This window comes from Protomyctophum parallelum (assembly GCF_964188405.1).
Source record: "Protomyctophum parallelum genome assembly, chromosome: 15".
Lineage (NCBI taxonomy): Eukaryota > Metazoa > Chordata > Actinopteri > Myctophiformes > Myctophidae > Protomyctophum > Protomyctophum parallelum.
Genome location: NC_139710.1, coordinates 11,842,670 through 11,863,133, shown reverse-complemented (window position 1 = coordinate 11,863,133; position 20,464 = coordinate 11,842,670). Strand labels below are relative to the sequence as shown.

At 42.8% G+C, this 20,464-nt stretch overlaps 2 protein-coding genes across 2 annotated transcripts in view; one reads left to right on the top strand and one right to left on the bottom strand.

Annotated features, from left to right (window-relative positions):
- Positions 1-19,588, bottom strand: part of stpg2 (sperm-tail PG-rich repeat containing 2) — a gene marked incomplete at both ends in the record, with an annotated part of 59,314 nt that extends 39,726 nt beyond the window's left edge. Inside the window, 7 exons of the mRNA XM_083783326.1 lie at positions 1,207-1,314; positions 5,532-5,643; positions 9,622-9,737; positions 12,429-12,593; positions 15,074-15,241; positions 16,353-16,462; positions 19,486-19,588. Coding sequence (XP_083639452.1) covers positions 1,207-1,314; positions 5,532-5,643; positions 9,622-9,737; positions 12,429-12,593; positions 15,074-15,241; positions 16,353-16,462; positions 19,486-19,588 — 882 coding nt within the window. The remainder of the gene's footprint in view (positions 1-1,206; positions 1,315-5,531; positions 5,644-9,621; positions 9,738-12,428; positions 12,594-15,073; positions 15,242-16,352; positions 16,463-19,485) is intronic.
- LOC310872171 (guanine nucleotide-binding protein G(q) subunit alpha) overlaps positions 1-20,464 on the top strand; it is a 148,306-nt gene that overhangs the window by 86,685 nt on the left and 41,157 nt on the right. The gene's annotated exons all lie outside the window — the stretch shown is intronic.

Genomic DNA, 20,464 nt, shown 5'->3' with positions numbered 1-20,464 from the left:
CTGTGAGAAATCAGATCATTTGGAGTATAGGATGTATAACTAAATCTTGATGCCATGTCTCCTTTGAGTGATTGTACATGGAATATGTTTTTCTCTAGTGGATCACTACTGTTTCACTACTACTGGTCAACTGGATTAATAAGTCTATTACAGTAAGCCTAACATAAATGAGGAATATTGCGTATATTGAATTTGTTGGCCTATATGTAAAAGCAGGATCAGTCTGTAGTTTCATGGGGACCAATCAGGATCAGTCTGTAGTTTCATGGGGACCAATCCGAAAGCTGGTATGCTGTGTCAAGTCCTACCGTTTGTACAACCTAGAAATGCAACACGCAATTCGACTCTCAAAGAAAAAAAGGAAAGAAATAATAATCGCCAATCGCCTTAATTTAATGAACATACTTCACAATGTTTACTATTTGTGATGCCAATTTGTAGGAGCTGATTCTTCTGCACTTTTACGTATAATTTATTTCCAAGACAGCATTGGAATAATGAACTCCATTCTTCCTACCTACTTTTCAAAATAAAACGTTTGCCTGTTCCAAAAGCACAAAATGTGATGTCTGTCTCCTATCCTATTTTCCAATCGTTGCACAATAAAATCCGTTCTAATTTAAGTTTAACTAGAAAAAGTGCCCTTCTGGACACAGGTCTCCACCAGGATAGGAATGTAGGACATTGCAGCTTGCCTTCATCTGGTGATTGGATAAAAGGCCAACAAAAGTAAATTAGAGGTAAAAACACTTTTCGGCCAGTTATAGCGCCACCTTGAGGCTGAGTTGAAATTGTTCATGTGGCATTTCTTCCTCGTCCTAGTGGGAATGTGCGTGCACAATTTCACGGAAATTACGCGATGTGTTCATGATTTGCAGCATTTTGTTTGAAACTGAGCACTCCTGTGAACTTTGGAAGCCAATCTTAACCAATCAGGATGCCTTCGGCCTGGTGGAGACAAAAATGGACCTGTAATTAAAAGAAACCATAGAAAGGTGCATGCAAGGCCACACGCCACACACAGGCTTATATGAAAGGAGCCTGAAGCCGGATTTATACATAGTTGGCCACCGGTGTCAAGCAAACAAGAATAGCTACAAGCTCACAACACGTCGCAGCACAAAGCGTTGTAGAGCTACTATTTCCGTGTGAGAGACAGCATTCAGCAAAGTATATCAAGTCCATAACAGACTGAATGCTTTGTACCTCAGTGTGAGAGAGGAACGGGGGAGTGCAGACGGACTGGTTGCTATAGGGATTTGCCGACTTCTCAAACTGGCTTTTGATATGGTACTGGCCGGGTCCTGGGACCCCCTGGAGACACAGAGAATGAACAAGGTCAATGGAATGTGGCATTTGCTTTTTGTCATGTCCTGAAAGGCTTTGGCAATATTGGTCCTCTTCCATTCATGTTAGTAAGGCTTATGTGAAATTGAAAAAGGGAGAGGCAGCGTGAGATGCAGAGGAGAGACTATAAAGACAAACAGTTGTAGTACAAAACATATGCAAATACGTACAGTAAATACATATACTGTATATTAAAACTCATTGACTGCCAATTATTTCAAATCCAACGCACAGACCACCATTGACGTCTATAGACGTCATTTGTCTTATCAGTGTTTTGATGATAGGGAAGGGAATTCTTCCTTTGTTACATCTTATTAGCTTCCTGCCCCGTAAAATATCTGTGCAGTCACAGCGAGCATAAATTATTTACACCAAGCAGGAAATTCCTGCAAAGCTCCACTGATCCCGCCAAAAATTCCCCTCCCATCCACTGCATTGCATTGCGTCTCTATTATTTATACATCTATTCTCAAACCGAGTGGAAGTGTGTAGGGCGAGTGGTGAGGAGCTAGTTTAAAAAATGGCCTTAGGGCTCCATTTTCGGCACTGCCGTTACCCGCGGGCCGCGACGCTGTCCGCAAGTCAGCCGCTGCCTGGAAATGACAGAGTATAGGAGCTTGCTCTGTCCATTTTGGTCCAGCGCCACCCGCTATCCATTATGCCGACACTATATACGCGTAGAGTTGTGGTCATGGGCGTGTTGACACGCTTTACCCCTAAATTGCTATACACATTTGGGAAGGCGCATAGTGGAGTTTTTTTGTCATCAAAGTGTTTTAATGATTTTAAATAAAGGATACAAAATCCACATGACTTACACAAAAGCTTTGTAATTGTCCTATGATCAGCCTGTCACTTCCTTGTGTCGATTGTGTTTATATAATTGTCTAGTCAAAGAAGTTATGACTTTTCAATTTGCTCAGTTTCAATATCCCAAATGGGGTTTCATCTTAATTCCCGAACTTTCGCTTGATACCGTTTCGTATAGAGACGGCCTACACGCACGATCTATATACCAAATGAAAGCTCGAATTGCGTAGATTACATAGCACTTTGAAATCTTAAAAATGAGAAAATGGCAAGGCTGTGGGGTGGGGGGAGGCACAAGCGAGATTTCAAGGCAGCAACGCATCACTCTTCCATGGTCTATGAGCATAGACCGTAAGGCTATGAAGCAATATAGCACTGGGCATAACGGGCAACGGATAAGGTAGCCGCAATTTGCAACTCTAGATTTTTTTACAATGGGTTGAATCTAGAGTTGCAACAAGCTCCATCCACTTCCTATTCATAATTTTTGGTTTGTGATCTGATTGTCTTAAATGACGTTAAACTCACCAACATTGCAGCTGCAGTCCAAGCTTGAATTATCCTCTTTCAATCTGCCGAGCTTGTTTTTCATAAAAATCCACCGTAGAGATGTTATGAGCTACTTTCTGTCAAGACAATGACATCCTCTGCAATTTTCTTTTTTTTTTAAGTGTTGCAGTTTGGAAGCACTCGTTTCTAATCTGTTAACGGGTCGTGCTGCTGCCTCCTGCATTATGTGCAAATTCGAAACAGGTTGAACGCAGGGCCGTTCAGTGACGTACGACGAGTGCTTCCAAACTCCAGCACTTAGAAAAATAATCACTTGCAGAGGATGTCTTGACAGAAAGTAGCTCATAACGTCTCTACGGGGGATTTTTATGAAAAACAAGCTCGGCAGATTGAAAGAGGATAATTCAAGCTTGGACTACAGCTGCAATGTTGGTGAGTTTAACGTCATTTAAGACAAGCAGATCACAAACCAAAAATGAATAGGAAGTGGATGGAGCTTGTTGCAACTCTAGATTCAACCCATTGTAAAAAAATCTAGAGTTGCAAATTGCGGCTACGGATAAGGGATCTCTTAAAGGCACCGGCATGTGGCACGGTGATTGGTTTCATTATTGTAACGCCCAAACCACACCTATGCATAATATAATGGGTAGCGGAGGTGTTTTAGGGATTTAGACAGGTGACCAGAATAGCCAATTTAGGAGAACGCCCCTTCCCCAACGCTAAACACACACAAGCCAATCACCAGACTTAAAGTTTCATAGCAAGACCATACATAGTTGAACAAGGATAATGGAACATATATATTGTATAACCAGGGTTTGATTTGTTAAAAAAAAAAAAAAAAAATCAAGGAGGCATTTTCTTAACCACTTTGTCAATTTGTCATAGGTTACCCAAAACAGCAAATGCAGCCGTTTAACCAAAACAAGAGACAATTCCACAATTAAATGTTGTTGGAGCAGAGCCCTCATGTCATTAGGGATAGGGATGTGACCGTTTGGCTGATCTCTAGGAAGTAAGGGTGTTTGTCCTGCTCAGTGCATGTGTGGTGTTCGGGTGGGCAGAGGTGTCAGGTATCTCGCTAATGATGACGGATAGAAGAGCAGTCTCCACGGTAAGGGCTCTGACCACAGCATGATCAGACACGCATGCATGCACACACACACACACATGTGTGCATCACACAGACACATGGATATACACCTAGGCAGGTGCCAGGTAGCCAACGTCATAGTACGGGAGTAAATCGAAATATGAAAGGAGAAATGTTACTATATCTCTATTTGTCACGGTGGCAGAATGACTGAACCCAAATGCAGAGCAGTTTCAAACAGTTTTATTATTAAAGAAGCAGCCTAGTTTACAAACACGGCAGCAAGGCAAGCACAAGCAAATAACTCAGGGAAGCCAAAGGGCTAAACTATTCAAAAGTACAAAGCAAAATCCAAAAAGGCTAAACAAAACACAAGGCAAAACACAGGAAGTCCAAAAAACCTTACAGAACGAGATATTCCAGGTACAGGTGAAATCACAGGAAACATCCAAGTAGAGCACCGGACAATGGCTTATGTTCTGACAGGGTGAGTGTGTGATGAGTCCAGTCTTATAGTGAGCAGGTTGATTGTGGAAGTGTTCACAGGTTTGTATTGTGGGCATGGCCCTGCTGGGCTGGGGATGGAGTGGGAACAGGTGTGTGACAATGACTGAGGGTAGGAATGGAGAGTGGGAGTGGCTGACAGGGAGACCATGACACTATTAATCAATACAAGAAACAACACAGCCCAGAACATCTACATAATTATGTCTGAGAATTAATGGCTTGAATTCATTGTAGAATTCAGCGAATAGATGAAAACTATGCAAGTTGATGAATGTCTATCATTCTGTCAATACAAATCTGGTCCTGATTTTCTCAAACTTTCCTCTACATGTATTTGTGCGTGCGAGCGTGCGTGCGTGTGTGTGTGTGTGTCCATGCACGCATCCAAGAGTGCGTGGCAGTCTCTAGTCTGTGTGTGTGTGTGTGTGTGTGTGTGTGTATGTGTGTATGCATGTGTTTGTGCAACCATTGAGTAAATCTTGTGTTTTACTGCACTCTAGAGGCAGAAAATAACTTCTGAATAACATGTGAGAAAGGCTCCCCAGCTGATATTTGGGATGATATGATAGTTGAACAGGTCTGTTACTCAGAGAGTGCATGGTTCCATTTGTAAAGGATTTTACTGTGATTGGCCCAGAAATAAAGAATTGTGTGAAATGCCTAGTGCGCCTAATGTGTGAATATCAAACTGGGGGTCCTTTAAAAAGGTTGAAAATCACTGCTCAAGAGGACCTTGTTTACTGGGATGAGTACAACAGAGAAGCCATCAGTAGCACAGAATCCATGATCACAGTCATGGGATTTATTCAATGGGTATCCATGCCTGCACAGTACTTACAGAAACATTAGCAGGAAAGAACTACACCCCTGGTCACCACTCACCACACAATACTTGTGTGGTGTAAGTCATGTGTGTGTGTAAGCTGTGTAAGTCATGTGTTGCAGCCATCAAGGAGGAAGCAGGGGATAGCATGTCTATACATATACCTGTGTGTTGGTACTCGCATTTGTGGCGCTTCCTATGGACAGTGAGTTTTGTTTTACGTGACATGACTCACGGGACCTGGCAGACAAAATACTGGTTCAATACCTCTGTGTTTTAAAGGAATCATTAGCACAATTTAGAGTTGTGCATGCAGTCAACAATTGAACGCACGCACGCACACACACACACACGCGCACACGCACACGCACACGCACACGCACAGACACACACACACACACACACACACACACACACACACACACACACATTTACCTTCTTCTCCTCCTGCATGGGCACCAGTTCATGGTAACGGGGAATGATAAGCTCCACCCTGCTCTTCTGCTCCTTACAAAGATTCACATTCTCATAGTGAGTTACTGGGACTCTGAGAGAGAGAGAGAGAGAGAGAGAGAGAGAGAGAGAGAGAAAGAGAGAGAGATGGTAAGGTATTTAAGATACTCAAAGGGACAGTGCCCTGTACCTGTCTAACTACTTCTCCAAAGTGAGTGACACCCACAGACACAACACCAGAGGGAGCACCCATGAACTGGTACCCCCCTGCAATTTACAACAGAAGGGGAGTTAGATTGTAACTCTATTATTTACCCGGCGAAAAGTGTGAGTTTCTTCAAAATGTGGGCATTTCGCAGGACTTTTGTATTATGCCAGACAGAGTGCCGTGAAGTTAGAATTTGTACATTTCACTGAACAGGATAATAACATCAACAATGTCATGAGATGTGTCTCATGACATGACATCTGCAGGCCTTCAAAAATCTTTAAAGTTTTGCATAAATGTTAGCAAATGATGCAATGCTAGTGTGCTATACCATATAATCTGGCCCACAGTGGCAGGTGCTTATCAAGTACCATTAGTACCCGAGTCGTATTGCGGGGCTGGTGAGGCACATCCATCAGTGCCTGGCCCGTCTCCCGCTGAGGTGAGGTACCGCCCTGTTTTGCTACTGTTATTGCAGTCATAATTGACATTTATCATGTCATTATCATGTCATTTATTCTTGTTTCCTTTGTATTTATGTATTCATATTTTATGCGATGAATTGATGAATTGAATATACTAGTCCTTACCCGTTCTGAATATATGAACAGCAAATTATGTTCAGTGTGGGGAATTGTTTACAGATGGTCTTGGGAAGTTATATATAATATATATATATATATATATATATATATATATATATATATATATATATATATAATATTAGAGGTCCATGACATGAAAGTGTTTGAGAACCACTGCTCTAAAACAACATTGGACAATGATGTTTGACAGTCAGCAATATTGTTGCTTATTCTAGATTTATTTTATGACTTTTTCTGATTTTCTGACTTGATCTGGCCTGTTAACATTTTCATAGACCTGGTTGCTTGCTTCCCTCTCAGTCAATGTGGCACAGTGGCAACCCTGGTGAAAGCCGTGTTGACTGTTGTGGTTCCGTATGATAATTTAGCTTAGCACACAACAGCTAGGAGGATGCAGCAGGCTGCTGCCGTCATGTTTAACAGTATTCTGCGCAATTTATGTGCCCCCGAATTTATGGATATGGACTTATGGCTCCATCGCTGGCTCTTTCTTTAGTAGAAGTAGAAATGTAACGTGTTGCTGACTGTTTATCGTCCCTCTCACACGCGCGCGCGACATGAATATGAATGCAAAGTAGTGGTTGATGTGTGGACAGGCTAGCTGTTGCTGTTGTGCATGGTGAGATGTGTGCAAACGGTGTAGTTTGGTAGGAGAAGACGGCCAAAGGATGCAACACACACACACAGTCAGCGGCGCCAAATTGTATAGGGTACTCTTTGTTGTGTTGCAGCGGTAGCTAGATGAAGCATGCCAGTTGGGTAACGGTGAGAACGGTGGCCTGTGATGCAGGTGTCGCTAAGGGGCGGAGGTGTGTGAGGGTGCAAGGTTAATTCACGAATAAATTCATTATTAATCATTAATGTGTCAAATCGAAAAAAGGGCTTCGTTAAGACCTCCATATCCATATGGTCAATGTGGGGGTGATTGGTGCAGACAATGAGGAGATACGGCGGTGTTTCTGACAGAATGTCAGACATTGTTAGAATTATAGTATGATAGGACCACAATGGAAGCAGGTCCCCAGGACCTTTGTTCTTGGGTCATCCTTATAGCCTGATTTGTTCTACTGTACCCTTTACATTTCCTAACTAATAAAGTATTCAATCAATCGAGGAGATGAGATGGGAAGAGAGAAATATAGGTAGAATTGTATATTCTGCTCCTCTACCATATCAGACCTCTGACCTTTAGCTGTCAGTAGAAATGAACAAGAGTAGACGGTCAAGGGAATCATAGGTGATGAAGAAAAAGGTGAAGACATACTGTATGAGCATGAAAAAGCGTGAGGTAAGAAAGAGGCAAAGAGGAGGAGACTGGAAGATGGCAACTCTCAGCAACTGTGAGGGCAGAGGTATTACTTTGTAAAGCATTTTTAATGATTCCAATAATCCTGTGTGTGTGTGTGTGTGTGTGTGTGTGTGTGTGTGTGTGTGTGTGTGTGTGTGTGTGTGTGTGTGTGTGTGTGTGTGTGTGTGTGTGTGTGTGTGTGTGTGCTCTAATGCACGCTCGTGCATGTGTATCTTTCTGTGTGTGCAGCCATGTGCATCTACAGATGCTTCTCTGACTATTGAGCTGTTGATGCGTGAAGAATAACAGTGTTTGGTGCCCAGAAGCGCTTAGTAAGGTGCAAACCTCATCAATAGAAAGCCTCTGTAGGTGATGTCAAACAGAATGATTCATATGGTAGAAGCATTAAAGCAAAGTAAAGTTTGGGAGAACGTCTTTTCTCAACAAGTCAACCTCCAGAGTTAGCTGTCCTGCCGTTCTGCTGTCATGGCCAGTGTCTGTTTATCTGTTTATCTGCTGTCATGGCCAGTGTCTGTTTATCTCTGCTGTGTGACTCTGCTTTGTCATGTTTCAATGTCTCTTCAAGAAATAATTGTATATTTAGATTAGGTTTCCAAAACAAAGGTGAGCGAGACCAGAGTTAAACCAGTAAGACGGCCTGAGGGCGAGGGCGCATGCACGCATCCACCTGGGTGACAGCAGACTGCTGGGCGAGCACTGGCGCTTTGGCATGGTGGGTCAGATCAACATATGGAATGAATTATGTACTGGACACGAGCGTGTCTTGAGTGTACAGAATTTGATGAGGTCAGATCAACATATGGAATGTCATAACAGATCTAAGGGGGGCAGCGGGGGCAGTGTCTTGAGTGTACAGGGTTTGATGAGGTCTGGCCATATATGGAGCGTGTCTTGAGTGTACAGGGATTGATGAGGTCAGATCAACATATGGAATGTCAGAACAGGTCAGCTCCATATATGGAGATCTAAGGGTGGCAGCGGGGGCAGTGTCTTGAGTGTACAGGGTTTGATGAGGGCACGGGCCTTAATTTTTGGGCCTGTTGAGAACCAGGGGGGCAGTCAGACAGATATTTTGTGAAGCCACTAAGGAAATCGGGATATCCTGAAAGTTTATATAATGGCCTGTTGTGGCGCTGTCAAAAACCCATATCCCCATAGAGGTCCATGTATTTGGGCCCAACTTCACCTAGACTGTATTACCTTAATAAACATGGTCATGAATACTTTCTGCTTCCAGTCACTAGTTTAAAGTCTCATTTCTCATGTCATAATATTCTTTTTGGAAAATTGTGGTCCCATTTATTAAAAAATGACCATAAAGTCGCGTATGTTCTGAGGGGCGTGGCTACCGTTACAGTCTATGAACAGGAGCCACCCCCGTTCGAGAAGAAGAAGAAGAAGAGGGGAAGTCCCGCCTCGTTGTCTGGGCCAGCCAATGGCCAGCTGGGCCAAAACGGATCTAGAAAGATGGTGATTTACAATACAAGGACTGACTGGCTTCATTTTACGTCCATATCAGACCTGGCGAACGCTTTGTCCATATTCTTTTACAGTCTATGTTGAGAACTCTAGTTTTCGTCGGTTTTGGTCTTAGATTTTCTGTTTTACACACCATTATAATTATTATTTTGACCCACTTACTGAATTTCAAGTCTCCAGGTTTTCTTCAGCACTTATTTACTACAACTCTATGGCACATTATGAGTCCAACTAGTACTATAGTGGTCCTCCTTGACCAAATGGACCCTTACGGGTTCGATTTGAACACTCTCATATAGTTACAGACCTGTTATGATCATTCAGGTCATTCAGGTTTATTATTTATGTGTTTCTGGTAATAATATTGTCCACTAATTTTGTATGTCTGTGGCAAAAATGGAATGTTGAGAAAAATGTGAGTCTTTAATAATGCTTGAACATGGGAGCAAGCAGATGATGGGAGATACTCACTCTTCAGGCTGATACTGGCCCGGACCTGGGCCCTCCAACAGCTTCACCTGCAGTCTCTTTTCTGTCATGTTGCCAAAGTGGACCCCTTTATACTTCTGGGTAATACTCTGCTCTGACTGGGGAGAGAGAGAGAGAGAGAGAGAGAGAGAGAGAGAATGAGAAATAGAGATCGTACATTCATCTCGTCTACTATCAGACCTCTGACCTTTAGCTGTCAGTAAGAATGAAGAGGAGACAGTCAATGGAATCATAGGTGATGAAGAAAGAAAGTGTGTGTGTGTGTGTGTGTGTGTGTGTGTGTGTGTGTGTGTGTGTGTGTGTGTGTGTGTGAGTGTGTGTGTGTGTATGGGGGGGGGAGGGAGGGAGAGAGAGAGAGAGAGAGAGCGAGACAGAGAGAGAGAGAGAGACAGAGACACAAGGAAAACAAAGGTATAAATAGTTGAACAAAGCTGACAATAACATTGACAAAATTATCTAGTTTCCCACAGCCCGGAATAAACTGAAGGCTGAATAGAATGTGAAGATGAATCAAATGTCAGAGATTATCTCTTAGTGTTTCACAGCCTGCTGCCTTGTGTTCCACTGGCTCTGGTCTTTCAGTTGGATGTCAAGCCGACCTGTAGCTTAATAACTGAGAAAGGTCACATCTGGAAATAAGCAGGCCATTTGCAGCCGTCGGTGTGTTAAATATGATGATGGTAGAAAGCAATCATAAAATTGAACATGCTGGTATAGTGTCATGCAAAAACTAGACTCCTTCAAACATGGCAGCTTTTTGTAGTTTTCTTTTTACTTTGTTATCCAGGGAAGGTTCACCTAGCATGAATGCAATTCCTATTCTATGAGCTACAGTATGCCAAGGGGACAACTTGAGGTGATTATTTATTATTATTTTATACACAATCCAATGGAAGCAGTGTCATAAATGTTCTCCTTCACTCCTTGTTCCCTTATCTCCTCTTCCACAGACAAGGCAGGACTAAATCCGAGCTTCTGCCCCCTGTGATCTTTTCTGTTATGAAGAACAAACACAGTAAGGATGTGAGATTTTCTAAAGAAGAGGTTCGACATCAATGTTCATGATAGTATCGCAGGCAGCTGGCGTTAAACTCAGTCACAAACTGTCAAGGAGACAAGACAGAAACTCAGAGGAATAAACATGTTTATAACAACGCTGCTTAATATTCAACTGTGGACAAATAAATGCAAAAACATATCTGCTTTATTGCAGGAAAAGTCAGCTTGCAGAGGACATGCAATACACTGGTATGAATCGTTTACGCCTTCTGCCAGTTAAATATTCACGCAACATGGATTTCACTTAAAAGTTAAGAACTTTTTTTAGAAACAGCAGCATGTCCTGAATCCTGATACAGTAACTGCCATCTTTTTTACCTCCTTTCACACACAAAAGTTACATTAAAATGTATTAGTGATGCACGATATAATCGGTAGCATATCGGAATCGGCCATATCGACCATAAAAATGCCATATCGGTATCGGATCAGTCTCAAAATAACCCACCGGGTGTGACCACCGCTCGAAATGCATGCCTGTTTGGAGCAGGCCAGTTCTGGAGAACGGCTCTTCCGATCAACTTCACACTCAACCACCACTCCCATTGGTCCTCAGCAATACACCCACCAAGTTTCAAGTTGATTGGAAGAATGGTTCTCGAGATATGCACAGACATGCAGATTCCTCGAATTTAAAGATAGATGCAAATAAATTACATCCATCTGTGTGACAAAGACAGAAGACCCAGTGGATTTGCTTTGATTTCTGAAGCATCACACATATACAGTTGTGCTTGATATCATAATTGGACAATTTATAATGATAATATTGTGTTCCATCCAGGAACCAGCATCGTTATTGGTGCTTTCCGAGGTTGGGCCGTCCACCTATTAATCAGCGAGAGAGCAAGAGAAAGACATACAGACTGGGAGTTAAAAGAAAAACTAAGAGTGATAAAAACAGAAGAACAAAGACCGAAAGAAGCCGTGTTTGAACTTTGAGAATAACAGAAGTCGAGGCAGATGAAAGCAGTGGATTGATGCTCCATTGATGGCCCTAAATCACAGCGGTCCTCTGTGCCTGTGCTGTTGTGTTGACACAACCTCTGCCAATGCTCAAGGACGCTGTTGACTTCGCCTGGTCATTAACAGATGAAAAATGGCTTAATTGAGAGCCAGACCAGCAGGCTTGTGCATTATTTTAAGTGAATATTGTAATATAGCTTGAAGAATAATTACTAATGGTTCTCTTTGTTGACATGTAAAATGGATGAGCATTGGTGCACTGTGACTTTTTAAAGTGGAGCTGCATTCATTAGCTATGGAAATGGGTTTTGGGCCAAATGAAGGCGAAGGGGGAGAGGGGTGTATAGTGGTGCATTAGATCTGTCTAATGTTAATGGAGCTTGCCTTGCGGGCAGAGTTAAGTGCACTCAGACACACACAGACACACTAATGAATACACGTATGCACGGACGCACGTAGATGAACACTTCACCTTTCACTGATGGATGGACATCATACTGCGAGTGAGTCCTTGTGTGTGCATTCCTCTGTATGTGTGCGTGTTTGTGTGCACATGCGTGCGTGCACGTGTGTGCGTGTGTGTGTGTGTGTGTGTGTGTGTGTGTGTGTGTGTGTGTGTGTGTGTGTGTGTGTGTGTGTGTGTGTGTGTGTGTGTGTGTGTGTGTGTGTGTGTGTGTGTGTGTGTGTGTGTGTGTGTGTGTGCACGTGTGAGAGAATATGTCTGAGTGTATCTTTTGCAGTAATGTTTGTGTATTAAACCTCACCAGCAGTGGATTGTAGTAGGCCGGTCCTAAGGTTGAGTCCCTGGGAGGGGGCTGCTGTTTGCAGAGTTCCCCTTGGATGTTCTCCTCATAGCCATAGGCCTGACCTGGGGAGGGAATGGATGGAACCTCGGACTGATGAACCACCCAGAGCCGGTAAGGCACTGCCTGCAGCCACGGAAGAACAGGTAAGTTAGAGAGGAAGAGGGTAGACAATCCAAAGGGATGTATGACTTTACAAACCAGGCACTTGAAGACAGAGGAGGGGCACACACAGAGAATTAAAGGTGCCAACTGGAACCGCAACTGTTACTTCAGAGTAATGCCATCATAGAGTAACCATTTTTGGTTCCAGGAAGAGGTAGTTCTTTAATGAACCAGAACATATATATTCTTTATATATCTATAAAGAACAGTTAACTACTAATTAATTTAACCACAATATTTCAACAACCATACGTTTCCCAGGGGTTGCCCAACTCCAGTCTACACCTGCACCAACAATGTATTGTGTGTAACCTTATTTATAGTCCGGCTTCTTTTGGTTAAAGTGGGAAATTTGGTATATAGTCTTTTTTATTGGCCTAAAATATTGTCTATATACATACATTCATGAATCCACTTGCTGACCGGCTGTCAGTATTGAGAAATTCTTGTCAGGTGAAACCTGACATATATTTAATGACGACTTTGGCTCCTAGTCGGGACCTAGTCCTGATTGGCTGTCACACAGGGCCTGGCTGTAAACAAGTTCTTGAGCTTAGTCCAGTTACCCTGGGTAAACATAGTACCTTTCCTTTCCCTTTTCTTAACGTAATCTGTTGTTATTATATACAACAATCAGTGGTAGAGGCAAAATAATTAATAATACAGAATCCATCCAGAACGCATCAGAGCTCAGAGCATGTGCGCTGGGTCATATAGGCTTGTTCGCCTTTTTACAGTAGCCCCTTTGGGACAAAACACTGTACAATGTCTTCTTTGGTCATTATAAAAATGACGGATTCAAGTGATAAAAAATAAGCGATTTAGCGTATGACCCTGCACGCACGGTCAGAGCTGCAGTGCGCTCTGGAAGGAGTTGTGTAATTCTTCACTTGCACCACTCGCTAATAAAAGGGTTCGTCCGGAATTGTACTTTAACCAGGAGTCACATTGAGGTATAAAACCTCAACCTTTTGCAGTACTCTGACGATGGGCACAATGCACTGAGTCTGACAACGGGTACAACAGGTATTGCATAACTGGAAGGACATGCATTCCCAACGGACATCGTTCCCAACCGAAATTGTTATTGGCAGACATTAGTGTGTTCCATCAAATAATTGTGTCCCTGAAGTACTGCTGTTTCCGCGAGCAATATCTCTCTCTCTCTCCCAAACATACTCACTCTCTGTCTCTCTCTCTCATATATATATATATATATATATATATACACACTGTATATATAGTTATATACACATCGCATGGATGCAACTGGGACGTATCCTCAGTGATGTATCCCAAGGTCATCAGGGTTTCGGGTCTCGCGAACATCATACCCCTCACTCGGGTGACCCAGCCGGGGTGATCCAGTCCCGACTTACGTCCCAGTAGCTACCCTCGATCAGACCCACTAGGGAAAGACCAGGGCCACACAATCCGTTGGAACCACTCCAAACTACTCTGCCGGGACTGGGAGGCACAATTCTGGCATGTAGAGGGACTAGGCTCTGTGGGTTGACTCCTGTCTGGGCCCCTCCTATGTCTCACCAGGTCCACTCCTGCTCTCACCAGGAGTACCGCCAGGACCTGTGCGTTGCACCAGACTCCCAGGACCAGACACTTCATTCAGGAGTGGTGGTTTCTAAAGGCCTCATCGAAGGTTTTTGGGCTTCCTCCTCACAGAGGATGCAGGCTGGGACGCCAACCCATACTGCTCCCGGGGTGCCGTCTACATTCCTCCTGCCTGGTTGTCACATAGTCGTCACTATATATATATATATATATATATATATATATATATGTCCCGTTCACACTGCTGGTCAAATGTGAGTGAAATGCCCTCCCTTCCCAACGCGTCACGAGTACAGCTCCCGACATAGATTGAACATATTTCAATCAGGTGTATAAATACCAATGATTACCAACCACCACCAACGATGGCACAATACACACACTATGCGCCACATTATGTGTCAAATAAGTTAAAGGGACATTTCACCACTGGAAGAAACTACAGTCACTCAATGTTAATAGTATTTGTAGTAGATAACAGTAGCATGTACAATGAAGTCTGTGTGTTTGACTAGGGTTTGACGGGGGGGGGGGGGGGGGCTGCATGGAGGTGTGACTTTGTAGTCCAGGAAGGAAGTGAGACCACATTATTATGGCAGATTTGTGGTCATGAACATGACTACAATATCTAAAAAAAAAAAAAAAAAACATTACACACCAGGAAAGTGTTAATTGTGTCCTAAAAACATAATTAAAATATTAAATAAGCTCTGGTTGCAAAAGGGGTGAGAGGGGTGAAGTGGCCCTTTAATCAACTGCCCAATTCCCCAATAATGTCTGGATTTGTACCAGCATTTAGGTTGGCTGCCAATATCACAGCCACCTGTGGGTAGGGTCACCCCCTACCAGTTCTTCCCATCAATGATGCTTACCATTTTGCTTCCACGCCTCCCAGCCTGTCCTACATTAGCTGGCGTGGTCTTCAGTGTGTTCCCCGAAGCAGGTAGGACATTGTAGGCCCCGGGTCCAGGAACCTCACACACCACTTCCTCAAAACGCTTCGATCGGTTCTTAAGACTCTGACCACCTTGGATGTTAGACTGGTGAGTGAAAGAGACAAAAGAAGGGATTGGGGGGGTGTCCAGGTGTATACAAATAATAATCTTCCTCATTACATGCCCTAACCTGAATTTGCAAGAAAACATTGTTTGTGCTAAGGTCTATGCTTGCAGGAGGTGATACGTTCAGAGATTAGAGATTTCTATCTTTCTACTTTCTCAACTTTCTATAGCCTACGCCCTACTGTATTCTCATTTCTCAATAAGAGTGAGATTTGTCTGACTGAAGTTTTATCTTGCTCTCATGAGTGTCTGAAAACAAATGATTAGATAGTGAACAAGACTTGAAGAAGCTGAAGCAAATGTAGCCTAAGTTGACTGTATACTGTATACGGTCTCTCTAAGTCTCTCCAAGTACAGAAAAAGGAAATATAACAAAAAACAGTGTACTGAATAAAGTAAATGTAAACATATAATATAATAATGTAATAATGCAATACAAACTCAGACATTCCTTGAATTAGTATCACCCCAAAATACAGGGAAGTTCAATTAAGAACGAATAACTTAGCTTTTTCTTTTTATCACAAACATGAATTGACAACAATGTATTAAACTTACAAGCAATGAACTTAATCAAAATGAAGGCTCAGCTCAGTTGGGCTGAACAATTCCTTTTCACTGAGCTCATAGTAATATGCCACAGAGCTAGGCTAACAGCTCATAGTCATATGCCACAGAGCTAGGCTAACAGCTCATAGTCATATGCCACAGAGCTAGGCTAACAGCTCATAGTCATATGCCACAGAGCTAGGCTAACAGCTCATAGTCATATGCCACAGAGCTAGGCTAACAGCTCATAGTCATATGCCACAGAGCTAGGCTAACAGCTCATAGTCATATGCCACAGAGCTAGGCTAACAGCTGTGTTTTGGCAAAATGTTATGTGACTATATCAGCCAATAGAATGAATGCTTAGCAATATGTAGAAGTACCAAAACTGCAAACAACAACTAGACAGGTACAAATTAAGTCAGAACAAGTTCAATTGAACATATGTAAAATACTTGGAAAAAGTATGGTTGAACATGTTTTAGTTACCGGTATGCTGATCACAACCTGAGTATTACCAGGTTTTTTTATTATACCTTACCTTGACTTGTGAGCAGTCATACTGTCCAGGTCCCGGCAACAGCATGCTCTGACCGGACTGGATGAGCATTGACTCTCTGTTGGTGAGGGACAGGAAGGGGGCATAACAACCTAACAAATGAAAAATGCATGTTATTCAGGATGTCTGACAAATTTGACAATATAGAACTCTATGTGACCAGATGAAGACACGAAGTGAACGCACGCCGAATTGACACTAAAGATGTCCTGATTGGCTCTACATCTGATGTCACCCGATTCTGTGTACAAATAACCAGTAAGACGCCCTGAGGGCGAGAAGTGACCTCGCTTGAGGTCGCGTGCACGCATCTGCCTGGGTGACGGCTGACGGCAGACTGCTGGACTGTACTGGCCATATGGAGTGTGTCTTGAGTGTACACTACAGGGTTTGATGAGGTCAGATCTAAGGACGGGTGGGGATGGATCAACATATGGAATATGTCAGATCAGGTCAGCTCCATATATGGAGATCTAAGGGTTTGAGGTCAGATGTAGAGATGCTGGCCGGCGCCATATGCATATAAGTGATGATCCAGTCTTATCTATAGGGTTAGTTGAGGTCATTGTCATGGGTTTGAGATGTAGAGTTGCAGGCCAATATTGATGACATCAGGGATCTCCATATATGGGCTTAATATTGATGATATCAGGGATCTCCCTGATGATGTCACGTGATGTCACGAGGGGTGACCTGGGGTGACCAACCAACCAAACAACTGACTGACGGGAAATGTCAAAGTAAATGTAAACTTTTTCTTTTTTGTTTGTAGTGCTTTCCTGAATGCAACTCTGAGAGTGTACAAATGGATCCAAATTAGACCTTTAAGGGGAAGCTTGGCTCCCAGTCTATGGTGGATGCACTGGACACACCTTGCAAACGTAATACAATCTCTGCAGGAAGTGGAACAACTAGAAAAAGTGCCCTTCTGGGCACAGGTCTCCACCAGGAGGATAGGAGTGCGTGTGAAGTTTGGCAAAATGTTTAGGAGTAATATGTTGTTGTTTTTTTGTGTGTGTGACGCGACTAGCGACTAGCTGGCCTGTTGTAGCGCCACCATGAGGCTGATTTTAAAACTGTCAAGTGGCATTTCTTCCTCAGCCTAGTGGGAATATGCATGCAGTTTCACTGCAATCGGACGCTGTGTTGAGCAGTTGTGGCGATTTGTACAAAACGGGTAAAAAGTGGGCTACTCCTGAAAAGTTTAGAAGCCAATCAAGCCAAATCAAACAAACCCGTCTTGATCACGTGACTATGGAGAGCATGTGTACCGATTTGCGTGAAATTTGGATAAAAACTGAAGGAGTAATATTAGAAAATGTCTTGACCTCTAGGGAGTGTGCATACAAAGTTTTACACAGATCCGTGCAGTTAAAAGTAAAAACATTAATCGGCCAGTTATAGCGCCACCATGAGGCTGAGTTGAAAATGTTCAAGTGGCATTTCTTCCTCGGCCTAGTGGGAATGTGCATGCACAATTTCATGGAAATGTGTTCATGATTTGCGGCATTTTGTTTGAAACTGAGCACTCCTGCGAACTTTGGAAGCCAATCTTAGCCAATCAGTCTGAAAAATCTGAAAGACCCGTTTCGTTGAAACGCTCTAGAGAGACTTTGTACCAATTTGCGTGATGTTTGAACAAAATCTGTATAGGTGTACTGTCCAAAAGTGTTTTGCACAAAGCGGCCTCCTGGTGGCACCAGGAGCTATAAGAGGCCAATGTGAAAACCTTGGGGCAGAGGTTCAGCTGTGACATTCAGGGAGTGTGTGCAGAGTATGACTGCGATTAAGCCAGCGGTGCCGGAGATTAGCTGTCCACAGACGGACGGACACACACACGGACGGACGGAGTGCAAAACATACTCTCTCCCCATGCCTTCGGCTTGGTGGAGACAATGATGTTTGTGTTTTATGCTTGGTTGTGGATGAAAGAGGGGGAACTGATAATAAAGCAGATGTAAATGTTAGTATTTATTTAGCGATCATCTGTTATGCATGGCGGCTGTTTTTCACTGTATGAACCTGTGTGATAGCTGAACTTTTGTATGTGCAGAACATGAATTAACAGTAGATCATGATTCATGGCCGATATTGTCATGGGGACTGGGGACTGAGGGAGATTGAAAGAATCAATTTACTAAGTTACGTTGTTGCACCTGTATTTGCGCTTTTATGCACTGTGTTCTCTATAGGAGATTGTTTGATGAGCCTCTACTATGTAGCCTATATATAATGTTATGACGGCGGAATAGGCGGATTAAAGCATATAAAAACCTTGTGGACTTGGAATTCACAGAATGGGAAGAAGAGTACACAATTTAATATTTTCCTCATTTTGTATTATTTCACTTGCCCGCAATCCACTGATGAATATGAGGGACGCTAGCCCCTCCTATGTCCAGCTTTGAGGGTATGTGCAAACACAAACATTGAATGCCATTGATAATGAATGGCCAGTTTTGAGTGTCTGTCCCAACACAAACATTAAATACCATTGAAAATAGCCAATTTTTAGTGTTTGTGTAAACACAAACATTACGTAAACACAAACATTGAAGACAAAAAGTAAGGACGCAAATTGTGATTGGCCGGAATGAGATGATTTCCAATAAAGATTGTATATTTTAATATTAAGTCTGTGGTCCGTCTGGTATGTAGCCTATATAGCCTCTGGTTACATTAGTAGTAGTATATATCTGCCAGTGCTGCATCTAGCTGTTGTGGGCATCTCTAATATCTTCACATGCTACCTATTCCAGCATAGGCCCTATAGCATAATATGTGGCACTTCCATTGCCCTCACACCTAGCTGGAGGACACAGGCACAGCACATCCCGATCCCTGGCCTGAGGTCTTGCTAGGCAACCCAGTCTGGCAAAGATATAGCCTGGCCTACGCACCGAGGAGCACCCACACGGCGTGAGTAGCCTATCACTTTTGAGACATTATTATTATGGTGTTTACATTTAATTGTGACTTGGCTGTGTAGCCTATTCATTATTATTCAACTGGTGAATATTTAACTTTGGACTATTCTTTATAGCTTTAGTGTACATTTGAATTGGAAGTTAAATTGCCTCCTTAATTCGTGGCAAATGGCAACCATAAAACTTGCCTGATATTTTATCCTTGTCTGTTACGTCGTACGACCCCGGTCCAACGTCGGGAGATGTGCTGCCTACGGTCATATAGGTAACTCTTGGAGCACGTCCATACATGTTTCTTAGATGATTGCTTAAAATGTAAGGTTTACAAATACCGGTATCTACTATCTATATTGTTTGACATTCTATGCCGCCCGCAGCCTCAGTCATTTCTAAGACTTGAGTTGAAAATGATTCACTCTACTACTCTAGTCTAGGCCTACTGCCAGCGAAGACAATGCTGTTGTTTGTGCGTTGTTGCTTGGACACTGCGTGATGGATTCACGTTTCACCCAAAAAGGACAGCAAGACACTAGAATCAGAAATGAGATGTAGGCCTATTCAGTATTCACCAAAATGGTATTCTCCCTTATTTCTATTATACTGCTGCTGTAGTAGGCTATACATCCGAATTACCATGTGAAACAACAAAATGTAGTCATTGTTTAAACTAAAATGCCATTTCATACACTTTAACACTAGGCTACACAATGCTACCATCTAGTGGTTCCGTTCGGACATACCGCACCGGAGCGCACTCGCCTATTAGTTTGCATTGCACAGTGCGCTCAGTGCGCTGATTCGCTGAGCGAGCAAGCACTAAGCAGATGCTTTTCTGTCATATTTTCATTTTCCACTAGATGGTATTGGGTAGCCTATCACTAGTGGATGAAGTGAAGTGGCAGAAGAAGTATAGTCTCGCGTTTCCAGACTACAGAAGAAGTGGCCGTATCATGTGTTATTCATGAAAGATTCATGGCATGGCCTTTATTGCACTGATCTTGCACTTTCTTTAATAGACACTAGTGCAGTGGTATGATTTGGGGCCCTAAAGGTGAATACAAAATCAATATCAACATCGAATTAATATACTGTCCAATAAGATAGGGAGGGGGGTGAAATTATGACAGGTGTCTGAAATAGACACTTATATGCTTTCTAAGGTGTGAT